The sequence below is a fragment of the Suncus etruscus genome, chromosome 14 (assembly GCF_024139225.1).
Source record: "Suncus etruscus isolate mSunEtr1 chromosome 14, mSunEtr1.pri.cur, whole genome shotgun sequence".
In the NCBI taxonomy this organism is placed as follows: Eukaryota; Metazoa; Chordata; class Mammalia; order Eulipotyphla; family Soricidae; genus Suncus; species Suncus etruscus.
In genome coordinates, this window is record NC_064861.1 from 65,611,469 (window position 1) to 65,624,429 (window position 12,961).

The following is a 12,961-nucleotide window of genomic DNA, read 5'->3' on the forward strand; positions in this document are numbered from 1 at the left end:
TAAAACTTTATCTTCTACTCTCCCTCCTCTTTTTTCTCCATAGCATGCTGAGTGAAATTCATTATTTTTCCTTCTATTTATTTGCTTCAGTTTTGAAGGTAGCCACACCTCTGGCATTATTCAGGGCTTATTCCTGGCAAGGCTCCGGGACCATATGTGGTGCTGGAGATCTAATCTCGGCGGGCTGCTTGCAAGGCAAGTGCCTTTACCTGCAAATGCCCCCAGAGTCTTTGTTCTTCTCCATTATTTTGTCTTTATCAAAGGAGCCTCATCCTTCACCCCCTTCTTGGTTTTAAGGGCCTTCTAGATTTCCTGCCTCCTTTTTCTAGAACCTTCCAGTTCAGTGTGGGGTTAAGCTGCGAATTGTGGTTTGAAAGAAAAGAACTTGTCAGAATGCATTTGTTAGATCACATTTTCAGCAAAGTACAATGGAAGGTAGTTTTGGTCCAGAGAAAGGAAACACCCCTGCAAATGCACCAACCCCGGGAGCAGCGCCTTTGTGGTCCCTGACATTGATGTGGCATTTTTCATGGTTATTTGGATGGGGAAAGGGCGGGGAAAGAGAGATGGGCTTGTGACTGTTTCCCACAGGCTACAATACAGTCACTCCCTGCATTGCACATGCTCTGGGAATTGGCCTATTTTGCTGTTGTTGTTGTTGTTGTTGTTGTTGTTGTTGAACATTTCGTGTGTGAAAGTAACAGTAGCTATGAGTTATGGAGAGACTCCAGGGGATTAAATCTTGTTCAGACCCGAAGAGACCCCAGCGGATTAAATTCCAGGTCAGTCTCGTGGGCCACAGTTGGATTTTGGGTGGAAGATAGGTCTGAAGCCAACTAGAACTCACACGCTTCACTTACTATTATTGTTATTTATTTTTTAAAAGAGGAAAAAGAGTCAAGCCTTCCCTTGAAACATTGATCTTGTTTTTTGGGCTGGACTTTGTTTGCACCTTGGTCAGCTTTGACCCACTGAGCAGAGAGGCAGTGCTTCTGAGAAACTGGAGGAACTTGTGGCGATGCTGTTGGGCATGCCCCCCCCCCCCCACCTCTGCCTCTTTACCCTACCACCCACCTCATTTTAGTGTGAGGTTGATGCTCTGCTGATGTGGCCAGGCGAGGACGCCAGGTGGGCCCCCATGATAAGAAGCCTCATTGCTCTCCTTGAGGTGCTGTTGGCCGGTCTGCACAACCTGACTTCCTCTCACTCCGCAAGCCCCATTTTTCTTGTTTCTATAAACAGTGTGGCAAGATCTTCAAATATACAAAAGCATAAATGGTCTCTATTCTCCAATTAGTCATTTTAATAATACAGGGTTCCTCTGGAGCGCTGGTTCCTGCAACTTCATGCCAGGATGGCAAGGTGGGGCAGTGCCCCAGTTTCCTGGAGCCTGTGGACTCCCGGCCAAAGCCCATCCCCAGCTCCATCCCAAAAAGGCCCAGTTCTGCCCAGGGTGGCACAGAGTGCTGCGGTTATATGACCACTTAAAGCAGGGATCTCAAACTCAATTTACCTGGGAGGTAAAGTCGGGGTGATCCTTGAGTGCAAAGTCAGTAGTAAGACTTGAACATTGGGGGGTGTGACCCAAACGACCAAAAAAAAAAAAAAAAAAGATTCCTCTAGGGCAGGGCCACAAAATGTTGTACAGAGGGCCGCAAACAGCCTGCGGGCTGCGAGTTTGAGACCCCTTACTAAAGGGTCCACGAGGGGCTGGAGAGATAGGACAGCAAGGGGACTTGCTTTGCACAAGACTAGGCCTGATTTCATCCATTTGATCCCTAGCACCACCTTTGGCTTCCCCTAGTCCTGCTGGGAGTGATCCCTGAGCACAGTGCCAGGAGTAAGCCCTGGGCACTGCACATTGTGACCTCCAAACCAGAAAGAGCCAAAATAAATAAGATAAAGGTTCCCTGTGGAAGAGCTGGCCACTAGAGGTGTATGTTTGTGTATGTGTGTGTGTGATCTTTCCTGGGGACTCCCATTGTTCTTGTCCTGTTCCCAACTCTTACCTCTTGTAGGCAGAAATCTGGTGTAGAAAGGGGAGTTTTATTTAAGACAGCTGGTTAGCGGTTTGGCCACCAAATATAAAAATTAAAAAATTTACTGGCAGAGGAGATCACTCAGAGGGATCAATGTATGCTTTGAATGGTGAGCCCCACCATCTATCCCCAGCACTGGAGGCAGTGGTCCCCCAAACAACCAAACAAAATCTGGCCTGCAGGTGGGGCTATTCTCGGTGCAGGATCCTTCCGTTCACTTGGGCCAGGAGAGGAAGGTCCTTGTTGGTGCCCTGCCAGGCCAAGCCCAGGGTTGACCAAGTGCCAAAGTCAGTGGTCCCTAGAACAGGGCCTACTTTTGCGGGCTCCGTTCTTTAGGGCAATGTGCAGGCAGATGGCACGGGTATTAAGCCCTGTCAGCAGGAGCCAGTGTATCTACTGCCTACTTAGAATATGCTAGTCCCTGGTTTTAGAGGACAGCTCGTTCCTAGGTGGAACAAACTGGCACCTCATCCCAAGGAGGTGGGAAAACTCCACTGCTCCCTGCATTGGGGTTGCATTGTGCAGTGGGATTGTGGCTCGAGTGACACCCAGGAGCAGTGGCCTCACCCTAATCAACACTTCTTTCCCAGCACTGAGAGAGAAGATGGGAGCAGAGGAGAAGAGCTGGGGGGACCCCCTGGCCCCATATCTGCCCACTGGGTCATTTCCTGTTCCAGATTTCTCATGTGTCCTAATATTCTAGGTCCAACTCACCACCTGGTCTAGTCACTGATGTTAGATGGCAGAATTAATGTGGCCTATATTGGTGAGATGTGGGATGGAGCAATTGTGCCTGGAGGCAGACAGTACCAGACTCCCATGGAGAGGGGTGGGTGGACTTGCTGGAATGTTCTGCCTTAGTGTCCATTTGCATCACCTTCAGGAGGTTGAAGTGCACCCCACTGTCTGTGCCACACAGTCTGCCCCTCCACTAGGGTTCGAGAACATGGCATGGCCCACTCCAGGGACCCCAGCAAAAGTGACTACCTCTCCTTCATTGGTGTCCCACTCTGACTGGTGTCTGGAACCTTTCTGCCACTTCTGTGCTGTCCTCTGTTAATTCAGCTGAACAGGGAGACAGAAAGAGCTTTACCCCCATCTTCCAAGTCAGCAACTTGGTTATTTTGTTTTTGTTTTTTTTCAAAGAAGAGGTCTGATATACAATTAAAACTTGTTTCTGGTAAACCTCATTCCAGGAAAGATGAGCTTTTAACAAAAGGCTTTTGACAGCTGCAGGCTATTCCATTTTTTTTTAATGCCGAATGAAAAATCAATACATTTTTCTGGGTTATACATATTCAGAACAGGCCTGATATTTCCATTATAATGGAAAGTGGGTGTCTGTGCACATCTCGCCTGTCAGAGCTGCACCACCGCATTTTCCGAGCCACTGCTAAATATTTCAAACCTGATTTGATTGTGGGTCCTGACAGCTAATGCTTCTCTGCCCCAGCCTGCCGACAGGCGCACGCACTTTCTTTCATCGCTGTCCCCACCCAACCCTCCAGAAAAAAGGGAAAAGCAACGTCTGTCTTGGGGGCTTGGATTGGGCTGATGACCTGGGTGGGAGCATTGGAGTATAGACCCTAGTTCTCAGGTGGTTTTCCAAATTTCTGTTACCTGGAGGTGGGAGGTTTTGATAGTTCTGGGGGAAGGTTGGAATGAATTGACATTTTCCTGTTAAGGCTCAGTAGCCAGAGGAACTAGGCTGCATCATACCTTCCATTCCCTCCAGTCCAGCAGGCATGGTTCAGTCAGGACTTAGGAACCAGAGAATTGTTCTAGAACATTTGGGGAACATGGTGCAAGGAGTTTGGTGGCTTGGATGCTGACCTGGTAACACCTTTTGTCCATAGTCCCACTTACAGCTAAAGATGTGACACTTTTTATTTATGGTAAGCAAAGTACCCTGTTTGAAGAGCAATATCCTGGGCCCACAATATGAGCCCCAATCTGCATGGCCCTAGCCACCCCACTTTCAGAACAGATTTCTCTCTGGAAGTTATGAGCCCTGGGTGGTGTTACCTGCAGACCCAGTTTTGCCCCAGACCAGAAAAAAAGATAGTGAGAACAATGCACAGGTGAAAGTTGGTTTGGGGGAGAGGGTGGAGTACATGGGGCACTCAGCCAACCAGATAGTGTTTCAGCAGGGCAGATGCGGTAAGTCCAGGCCCTGTTCTCTCCTCTGTCCCAGACCCACATCACTTCAGCTTCTCAGGCCGTTTCCATGGAAGCTGCAGGCAGAGGCAATATCAGAAGGGCCTTGTCATTACTTAAGATTTGCTTCCATTTTTCTGGCACTTTAAGAAAATGCATCCAAACAAGAGATGCCAGTATCAGAATTGGTTTCTCTGGCACTCTGGAGATATCCAGATATCCAGATATTCAGAATTTTCTGAAAGAAAAAAAAAACAGACCTTTGTTCTGTGATGCTGGTACCTTCAGCCAAGAACAAGGTGGGGGCATGGTGGGGAACAAAAATGGTCTCCCCTGGGTATGCCCCCAAGAAAGTTCCCATTGTGTGTTCTGGTCTGTTCCTCACCATGAGGGAAGATAGAGGCAAGTTTCAGTTGATCAATTTGAGCCTTGAACGTGGCGTAGTGATTACTATGTGTCTTGGTGAAAGAAAACCGTTGGTTCTTCATAGGGAAGGAAAGTTTTTTAGATACAACTGGATTCTTGCTTTGTCTGCTCTTCCTCTGTTGAAACTTCCCTTCTGCCAGTAGCTGGTTTCATAGAAGAGGGAAATCGGCCTTGGCAATGACCTCAGCTTGTTGGCATTGGCATCACAGGGGTGGGGGGTACGGAATGTGTGAGTGAGGCTGGAAACATTCACATCTGCTCTGTTCCGAGTCTGTGGGTATCCAGTGCATGCCTGTAAGGGGGACGTGGTAGGGCCAGTTGACTCCAGGTGCTCAATCAGTGTGGACCCAGCTGAGTTTCCATTTCAGAGCTGGGCACTTTGGCACCCATAGACCCTGCATCTTTGTGAGGAGGTACCTGCCTTCTAGCAGGTATCTGGAGCACTGGGGATTTGATGGGGGAGCTCGCATTGCTTTTTCAGAGGAGCACACCCAGCAGTGCTCAGGACTGACTCCTGGCTCTGCATTCAGGGATCACCCCTGGCCAGACACAGAGGGCATGGTGGTGCCTGGGATTGAACCAGCATTGGCTGTGTATAAGGCCTGCTTCCTTCCTTCCTGCTGCACTATGTCTCCTGTCCTCTTGGCAGAATTGAAGATGTACAGAGGGGTCTGGGCAGTCTTGGTGAGTTCCTGCTCTGTATTTTCATTCAACTTCTGTGTTCTCATCCTTCTACCTTCACTGATCCTCAGAACTCGCGGCTTTCTGGTTCCTGGGCTTTCATCCACTTTAAAGAGTGATTTTTTCCTCTTGCTATTGACAATGATGGTATAAAGACAGATGGTGTAACTGCTTATGAATGTCCTATTTTACTTCCTCAGAACCAGACAGACAGTTCACTGGGAGACGTATATTATTTCCACATGCTCAGGTTAGGGGCCCAGACGCTGTCTGCCTCCTGCAGCTCGCAGGCCCTGCCAGGCCTGGCCATGCAGAGGGCGACACCTATAGGTCACAGATGGAATGGCAGCAGAGTACCTCCTCCACTTGCTGAGGCCTGTTTTTAAGCTGTGGGGTGTGTGGATTTGTAAAGAAAACTGTCTTGCCCAGGAGTCCCTTAATCTTGCTTCTTCCAGACCAGGCCCTGGAAACATTTTAGTGAGAGAGTCACAAGCGATGATACTAAACCAAGCACCTTAAAAATTTTAAAAAGGGCTTAAAACCACTTTTATCTGGCTCCTTGGAACCAAGCCACCCTGACTTTTGGGCTAGTCACAGGGCAGGGAGAGACCAAAGCAAAGACCTAGGTTCGCTCAGAGAACAGACACACCATGAATATTCATTCCCAGCCTGCGGTGGCCTGGTTCCTGTGCTTATTCTCTGCAGTCTGTCTTCTGAATAGATTTGTTTGAAAAGGCACACAGGGGTCTGTGAAGGAGTGACCACGAGTTCTTAACTCTCCTCGCCTGGCACAGGGCCAGCCAGTGCACTCAAGAGACGAAGACCTTGGAGCTGGCCTTCCCCTTAGGCAACAGCTGCCCAGCCTACAGGGCCTTGGCTTCAGCCTCTCAGCAGGGTGCTTAATTTCGTGGATGTCAGATTGTCTCCCTCTCTCTGATGAGAGAGAGAGAGAGAGAGAGAGAGAGAGAGAGAGAGAGAGAGAGAGAGAGAGAGAGAGAGAGAGTGAGAGAGTGTGTGTATGCACGTGTAGCGCACATCAGCTAGGAGGGAGGAATCCAGGAGATCCATGAAACTTCTTGTTGCTCAGTCAGGTTGGACTTATGTATCGGGTACCAGCAATATTTTGTAACATAGCAAGTAATGGAGTCAGTGGGTATATTTTAAGGGAAATATAGTTTGGGTGGTCCCAGTTTAATGATATATTGATGGTAATACTATCAATATATGATCTAATGATATGTCATAATACGATATATGGTATATTGCCAGCATCACCATTTGAAGGTAGGTTTTTGTCATGTTGTTGCCAAACAAGTTCCCACAATGCTTTCAAAACATGCATTGAAAATTCTGCCTGGACATAATTAAGGTGGTGCATGTCATACCATTAACTTGCCTTTCTAACACACACACACACAATTTTTTTATACTAAATAATGTTAGTTGAGCAATGTTTCTCTTTGCACTAAGGAAGGAAGGAAGTGGTAGGATGTTAACTTTTTCTGTGCAATGACAAAAGGGAACAAAATTATATGTGGAGGCCTCTTAGCTAAGGATAAAAACTATCAGTAACTTATTCTTCTGCATTCCCTTCAGTTGCCTCACAGACTGAGTAGTAGTAGTAGTAGTAGTAGTAGTAGTAGTAGTAGTAGTAGTAGTAGTAGTAGTAGTAGTAAAGGACGAATGTTACTGGATCCTGTTGCCATTGTCCACTCCTGGGATTGCCATTGGTTTTTTTGTTTGCTTGTTTTGGGAAAGCTTTGGAAATAAGAAAGTCTGACTCTAAATAGACACTTTCTTCCTCAGCCTGTTTTATAAACTTTTTGAGGTCAGTTTATTTGAATTGCTCTTACTTCCTAAGATGCTACTTACAAGCTAGTTTTGAGAATTGGGAGAGGGTGTAAATTCTGAAATATTAAGACGTTGAATAAAAGCTGACATGGCTGAGGAAAACTTACTGGACAAAACCCCATAGTGGTAGTCCTGAATGGGACCCACACACCTGTTCCCTGGGAATCAAGTGTTGGGTGGTTGCTGTGAACTGTGGGGCCCTCTTGTTGCCATGCCCAGGAAAGGGTGTTCTTCACTCTTTCTACAATTTCATGAGGAATCCACCTGGTTTTCCCATCTTTCTCATCCACATGCTTCATCCCTCATGTTTTGAATAAACACTAAAGCAGCATTTCCCGGGGCTAGAGCAATGGTAGGTTGTTTACTTAGCATGTGGCCAACTGGGTTTTGATCCTGGACACCCCATATGTCTTCAAAGTGATGGTACCTGAGTATAGATTCAGGAGTAAGCCCTGAGCACTATAGGGTATGACCTGAAAACAGACTTTAAAAAGCAATATTTCTCAGCCGTGGCCCCTTCTGATGTTGCCTCCTTCCTATGGGTTCACCCCTGTCCCACTAGGGTTTGCCTCCTTGTGCTGTGGCCTCCATTAGTGTCATTTTTACTTGTAGCCTCTTTGGAAAATCCTGGGGGTATCCGGAGGTCCCAGTATGAGCCATGCAAAGTCCCTTACCCGAAAGACTTGGGAAGCAAAAAGAGATTTTGCTTCCTTTCATTCCTTCACCTGTAATGTCTTGTTTTGTGTTTGGGCTACACATTTTGGTGCTCAGGGCTTACTCTTGGCTCTGCGCTAAGGGATCACTCCTGGTAGACTTTGAGGAACCCTATATGGGGTGTGGGGAATTCATCATAAGTTTCTCATTCCTCTCACCTTCGCTTGGGCAGGAGGCATTTTTTTTCCTGTCATTGTCACATTGTGGGAAGTGGCTATTCTACGCTCACTAAACCATTGTGTGCTGAGCCGAAGAGATAGTTTTAGTGAGTTTCGAGCCAGTGATGGGTACAGCATGGGATAACTTCAGAAGGAAAGTGTCTAATTCAGTTATAGAGTTTTCCCCCTTCTCTGTACATTGAGCTTCTTGTCACTGATACCTGGGATGCCCATTAGTGATGTTTAGGTTCTGGAACCCTCCTAGAGATGACACCATGTCGCTGATATTCTGGAACTCTTCTCAGTATGAATGGCTGCATTGCCTGGCTCAGTCTGGCATGTCCTTAGCAACACTGAGGCCCTAGAAGGGACCAGTGACTGTATCTGAGTCTCATTCTATGCTAGCACATGCAGAGCTGGAGTGAGCTGAGATATTTACCTGTGTTAAACTCATACATATTACTTCAATGATGCTAATGGAGTTAGACAACCCAGTGGAATGTCCGATGCTCATTGGTGGCTCATTGCCAATTCAGCGCAAGTCCCAACCACGCACCAGCCAAGGGGAGTATCCAAGTCCCCACCACTCATGCTTGCCCAGGCAGATTCATCATGCACCAAGCCTTTGGAGGGGGGCTTTAGGGAAAGGCAGGACTGACCAGGGAGATAACCCAAAGGGCTACAGCACATGTGGGAGCCCTAGGTTCAACATCTGATACTGAAATGGTTCCTTGAGGACCCCTCAACACCCCTTTCCTCAATAAATACAAGCGGAAGAGGCAGTCTGTTGTTTGCATTCTGTTTTATGGTTGGTGATTCCTACTGTAGAAGCCAAATCCAGTCTTCAAACTTGACTTAATCTTTGACCTTTCATCCTTTTCTGTTGCAGAAGAAGCCATTGAAGATGTTGAAGGGCCCAGTGAAACGGCTGCTGATCCGGAGGAGCTTGCAAAAGACCAAGAGAGTGGGAGTGAGAAAGACCAGACCAAGTGGACAGGTATGCTGCAGAGGCCTCACCCATGCCATCTCCCCCAAAAGGGTGAGACTTCCTAATGGGAGGATAGAGCATTCAAACCCTTGTAGGACAGCCCTCCTGGATCTGACAGGTGGGAAACCTGGCTTGTGGAATTGATGCCTTCATTCTCCTCTGTCTTCATCCACACACGAGAGAATTGTTTGAGTTCTGGACCAAGTAGCCCCAAAGCAGTTTGTTAGTTGAGTGACCAACTCTGACCCTGAGCACAAGACTCTGGGGGCAAGGTTCTCCTCTTTCTATCTGACTTTCCCACTGAAGCTTTTCCTCTATTATCCCACCTGCTCCCATGCCCAACAGAGGGCACTGTCCTCCAGAGCTGGGCTGGGGTCACCCTTGCATCGCTAAGGAGCCAGAAGTGAAGGATGGACTAGGCCCTGCATTTGGAAGCCCAGACAAGTACCTCTGAGCCTGCCAAGCCTTCGTGCCCTACCCTGACACCATGCAAGGACTCATGATACCAACATCCTTCAAAAAGGGAGGTTGGCAGTACAGCCAGGCAGGAAGGTTGGAATTTCTCCCCCAAAGGGGAAATAATGGAAAAAGCCTGAAAAACAGGCAGGTTCCAGAAATGTGGGTACTGGGAAGAGAGGAAAGTGACATCTAAGACCAAGAAAGTCAGGATTTTTTGTGGCTGTTTTGTTTATTGTTTCTTTGTTTTGTTTTGGGGCCACACCTGGTGGAGCTCAGAGTTTATTCTTGGCTTAGCACTCAGGGATTGCTCTTGGTGGGCTCAGGACCATATGGGATGTTGGGGTTTGAATCCAGGTTTTGAGAAAGGGCAAACTCATTTCTGTGAAGACTTTTTACATCTTCCAGAAATCATCATAAGACTTGGACTCAGTGATGTGACAAGTGGCAAATGACTGCATTGGGCATTTGGTCCACCTAATCCTTACTACCTTCCATTATTAATGGAATTCTTTTTCTTTTGGAGAAAGTATTTACCTCCTAGCACCTGTGTGGGTTGGGCCTTTGTTACTTTCCCAGGCATGGCTGTTGTTTAAATCATGCTCAATCCTGGCTTTCACTATTTCAACAAGATATACAGAATCCTGGAGCACAGCCAAGGGAGAGCAATGAAAACGATTGAGGCCAAGAATTACTGCCTCTGAGGAGAGATTTAAGGAACCAGATTCTTGGACCTGGACAGTAGAATATCACTCAAGGTTGTAGCCCTGAGCCTGTGCCAAGACATCCTTGAGCAGGATGGTAGGATCAGGATGAATATCTTGACTTAGAGAACAACCCCATGTGTTGTCCCTCCGCCCCAAGAATTAGGAACCTAGTTTTGTCTTGTTCTCCATGTCTGATGGTGGGGCTGGCCTGGAGGGAGGTATAAATGGAGTAGCCTTCTGGACTGTCCACCCTGGGTCAGCACTATCTGGGCACCTGCTTCCCAGCTCTGATTCTTGCCTTGATCTCTCTGCACCTGGCTTTCCCCGATGGCAGGTTCCTTGGCAGAGTTTTGGGTTTTGTAAGGTAAAGGAAGCCTGTGGCCTTTGTCCAACTTCTTTCCTTCCAGCACCAGTCTGGCAGCTCCTAATGGAGCAACCAAAGGGAACAGCCCGTGAACCTCCAGTGCTGAGGGCGTCAGGCACGATCTCTTGCACCATGAGCTCATGGCACCAGAAAACAACACAGCAGCCACCACTGTTTACCAAGCACTGACCATGTGCCAGGCACCCTAATCCTTCCAGTCGGGTTAGGGCAAGCACCGTGGTTAGGCAACCTCCTCCTGAGTGTTCATAATTCAGCAGAAGTGCGTCTTCTGGCTGCTGATGACTGTGCTGGTGGAAGCTGGCTAAATTCTGGGAAAATGAGTGTCATTCCAGCAGGGTCTGGGCAAGATTCCCCTTTCCCATTCACTCAAGCATCAAGTGGTTCTAGTTCATAGTAGAGAGTGAGAAAGAGAAAGGGGTGGGCAGGCAGAGGAAGATTGAATGAATGAGTGAATGAATGAATGACAACTTGGCTGCACCTTGCCAATTGCATAGTAGGAAAAAGGAGGGAAATGTTATTTCTTCACTCTTGCAAATGACCCTCTTTGGGCCCAGAACTACTTTGACCATATTGTCTAAGTATGTAATGGGACCAGTCTATTTTTTTTTTTCAGGCCACACCCATTTGATGCTCAGGGGTTACTCCTGGCTAAGCGCTCAGAAATTGCCCCTGGCTTGAGGGGACCATATGGGATGCCGGGGGATCAAACCGAGGTCTTTCCTTGGCTAGCGCTTGCAAGGCAGACACCTTATCTCTAGCGCCACCTCACCAGCCCCTGCCAGTCTTAACCAGTTTGATCTTAGAGTCTATAGAGGTGCCAGCAACCTCTTTGGAGCTTTCTTTTGAATTAGAAGTTTTTTGGAAAAAAAGAAGGAAAAAAGTAAACCCTTGCATTCGTTCTTTGTCCTCTGTGAATTGCACCATCCCCATGGGATTGGATATGATGGAGCATGTGCTTCCGCCTGGCAGATAGATGATGATGGCACAATCTTTGGTGTTGATAAGTTCATGATGCAGATTGACCAGCATTTCCAATGGGCCTGAATGACTAGCACCTTCTCAGGGACTGAACACAGAGTTGGGAGGTTTGTGCAGGGATGGATGGTCCTTGATCAAGCCTTTTCAAATTTAGTATTGAATTGGGATTCCTTACTTTTTCATCTCAGAATCTGTCCTTGATTCTCTCTGGGTTTCCTTTTCTTTTCTTTTCTTTTCTTTTCTTTCTTTTTTTTTTTTTTAACTTACATATAAGATTTGGTGGTGGGTGGTGGTGGTTGTTGTTTTACTTGGGCCACCAGACAAGCAAGAGAGTGATTCGAATTCTGGTCAAGACTGGCCCCATAGTGCTTGCTTAATTCCAGGTAGGGCGTCTAGTCATTACTTCTGCAATAGGCCTTGCCTTGAGGGAACAGAACCCTCAGTTTTTCAGGGGCACCTCAGTTGTGAGAACAGCTGTATTTCTGTAGCTCAGTACTGTCCTGAGTACCTTTTGGTGCTAGTGAGCATGTTTTATAGATGCCAGTATATGCAGTACAGCCACCCATTGCCCATGATACCACCCAGAAACCACATTTTAAATGTTACTTAAATCGAATAACTTTAAACTTAAATAACCACATGTGACTAATGGCTGCCATTTGCTGGACAAAGTACAGACTGACACTTCGACAAGGAGCCAAGTGAACCTGAGCAGAATCTGCTGCAGGTAGATGAACTCTGCCAGTAAGAGACAGTGAGAGGTTCAGGACCTGCACCAGGTACTATCGCAGGGTCATGGTGTGTTGGTGAGGGAGGATCAGCTGTACTTTCATCACTGGATCCACCGTGTGCACCCATGTGAACTTGCTTGGAACTTGATTTTTACTTTTAGAAATGTTTAGGTTTGGGGGCCAGACTCAGCAGTGCTCAGGGCTTATCTCTGGCTCAGCTCAGGGGATCACATATGGTGCTGAGATCAAACCTGGCTACATGAGTGAGTGCCCTACTTGCTACAACTGTATCTTGGCTCACTGCTTTGTTGTGTTTTTGTTTTTCTTTTTTTCATCTGAGGCTCCTCACCCCCCCTCCCCCGAAATAAGTTCTGAAAGTGACACTTGTCCTCCCCCAGCATCTTGCATTTATGTAGGCAAACCGAGTCCTAGAGAGCTCGAACCGGGGATCAGGATATCCTGCCATACTCTTCCCAGGGACACTGCTGCACCTCCCCCAGTATGGACTTTTCTTGTGCAGGCATTTGACCTAATTCTTATCTGTGTTCTTAGAGATGGGGGTGAAGCCAGAATGGTGTTGGCCACCCAGATGTTCCAGTTGAGTAAAATTTGCCAGTGGCATTTGTGACCCGGAACAAGCCATACTTACACTTAGCCCAAGAGAAGGTTGATGAAAAGATTAGAATATTC

At 47.3% G+C, this 12,961-nt stretch overlaps 1 protein-coding gene across 1 annotated transcript in view; it reads left to right on the forward strand.

Moving 5' to 3' along the window:
- Positions 1–12,961, forward strand: part of ZFHX3 (zinc finger homeobox 3) — a 221,710-nt gene that overhangs the window by 166,842 nt on the left and 41,907 nt on the right. The window contains exon 5 of the mRNA XM_049786326.1: positions 8,916–9,023. Coding sequence (XP_049642283.1) covers positions 8,916–9,023 — 108 coding nt within the window. The remainder of the gene's footprint in view (positions 1–8,915; positions 9,024–12,961) is intronic.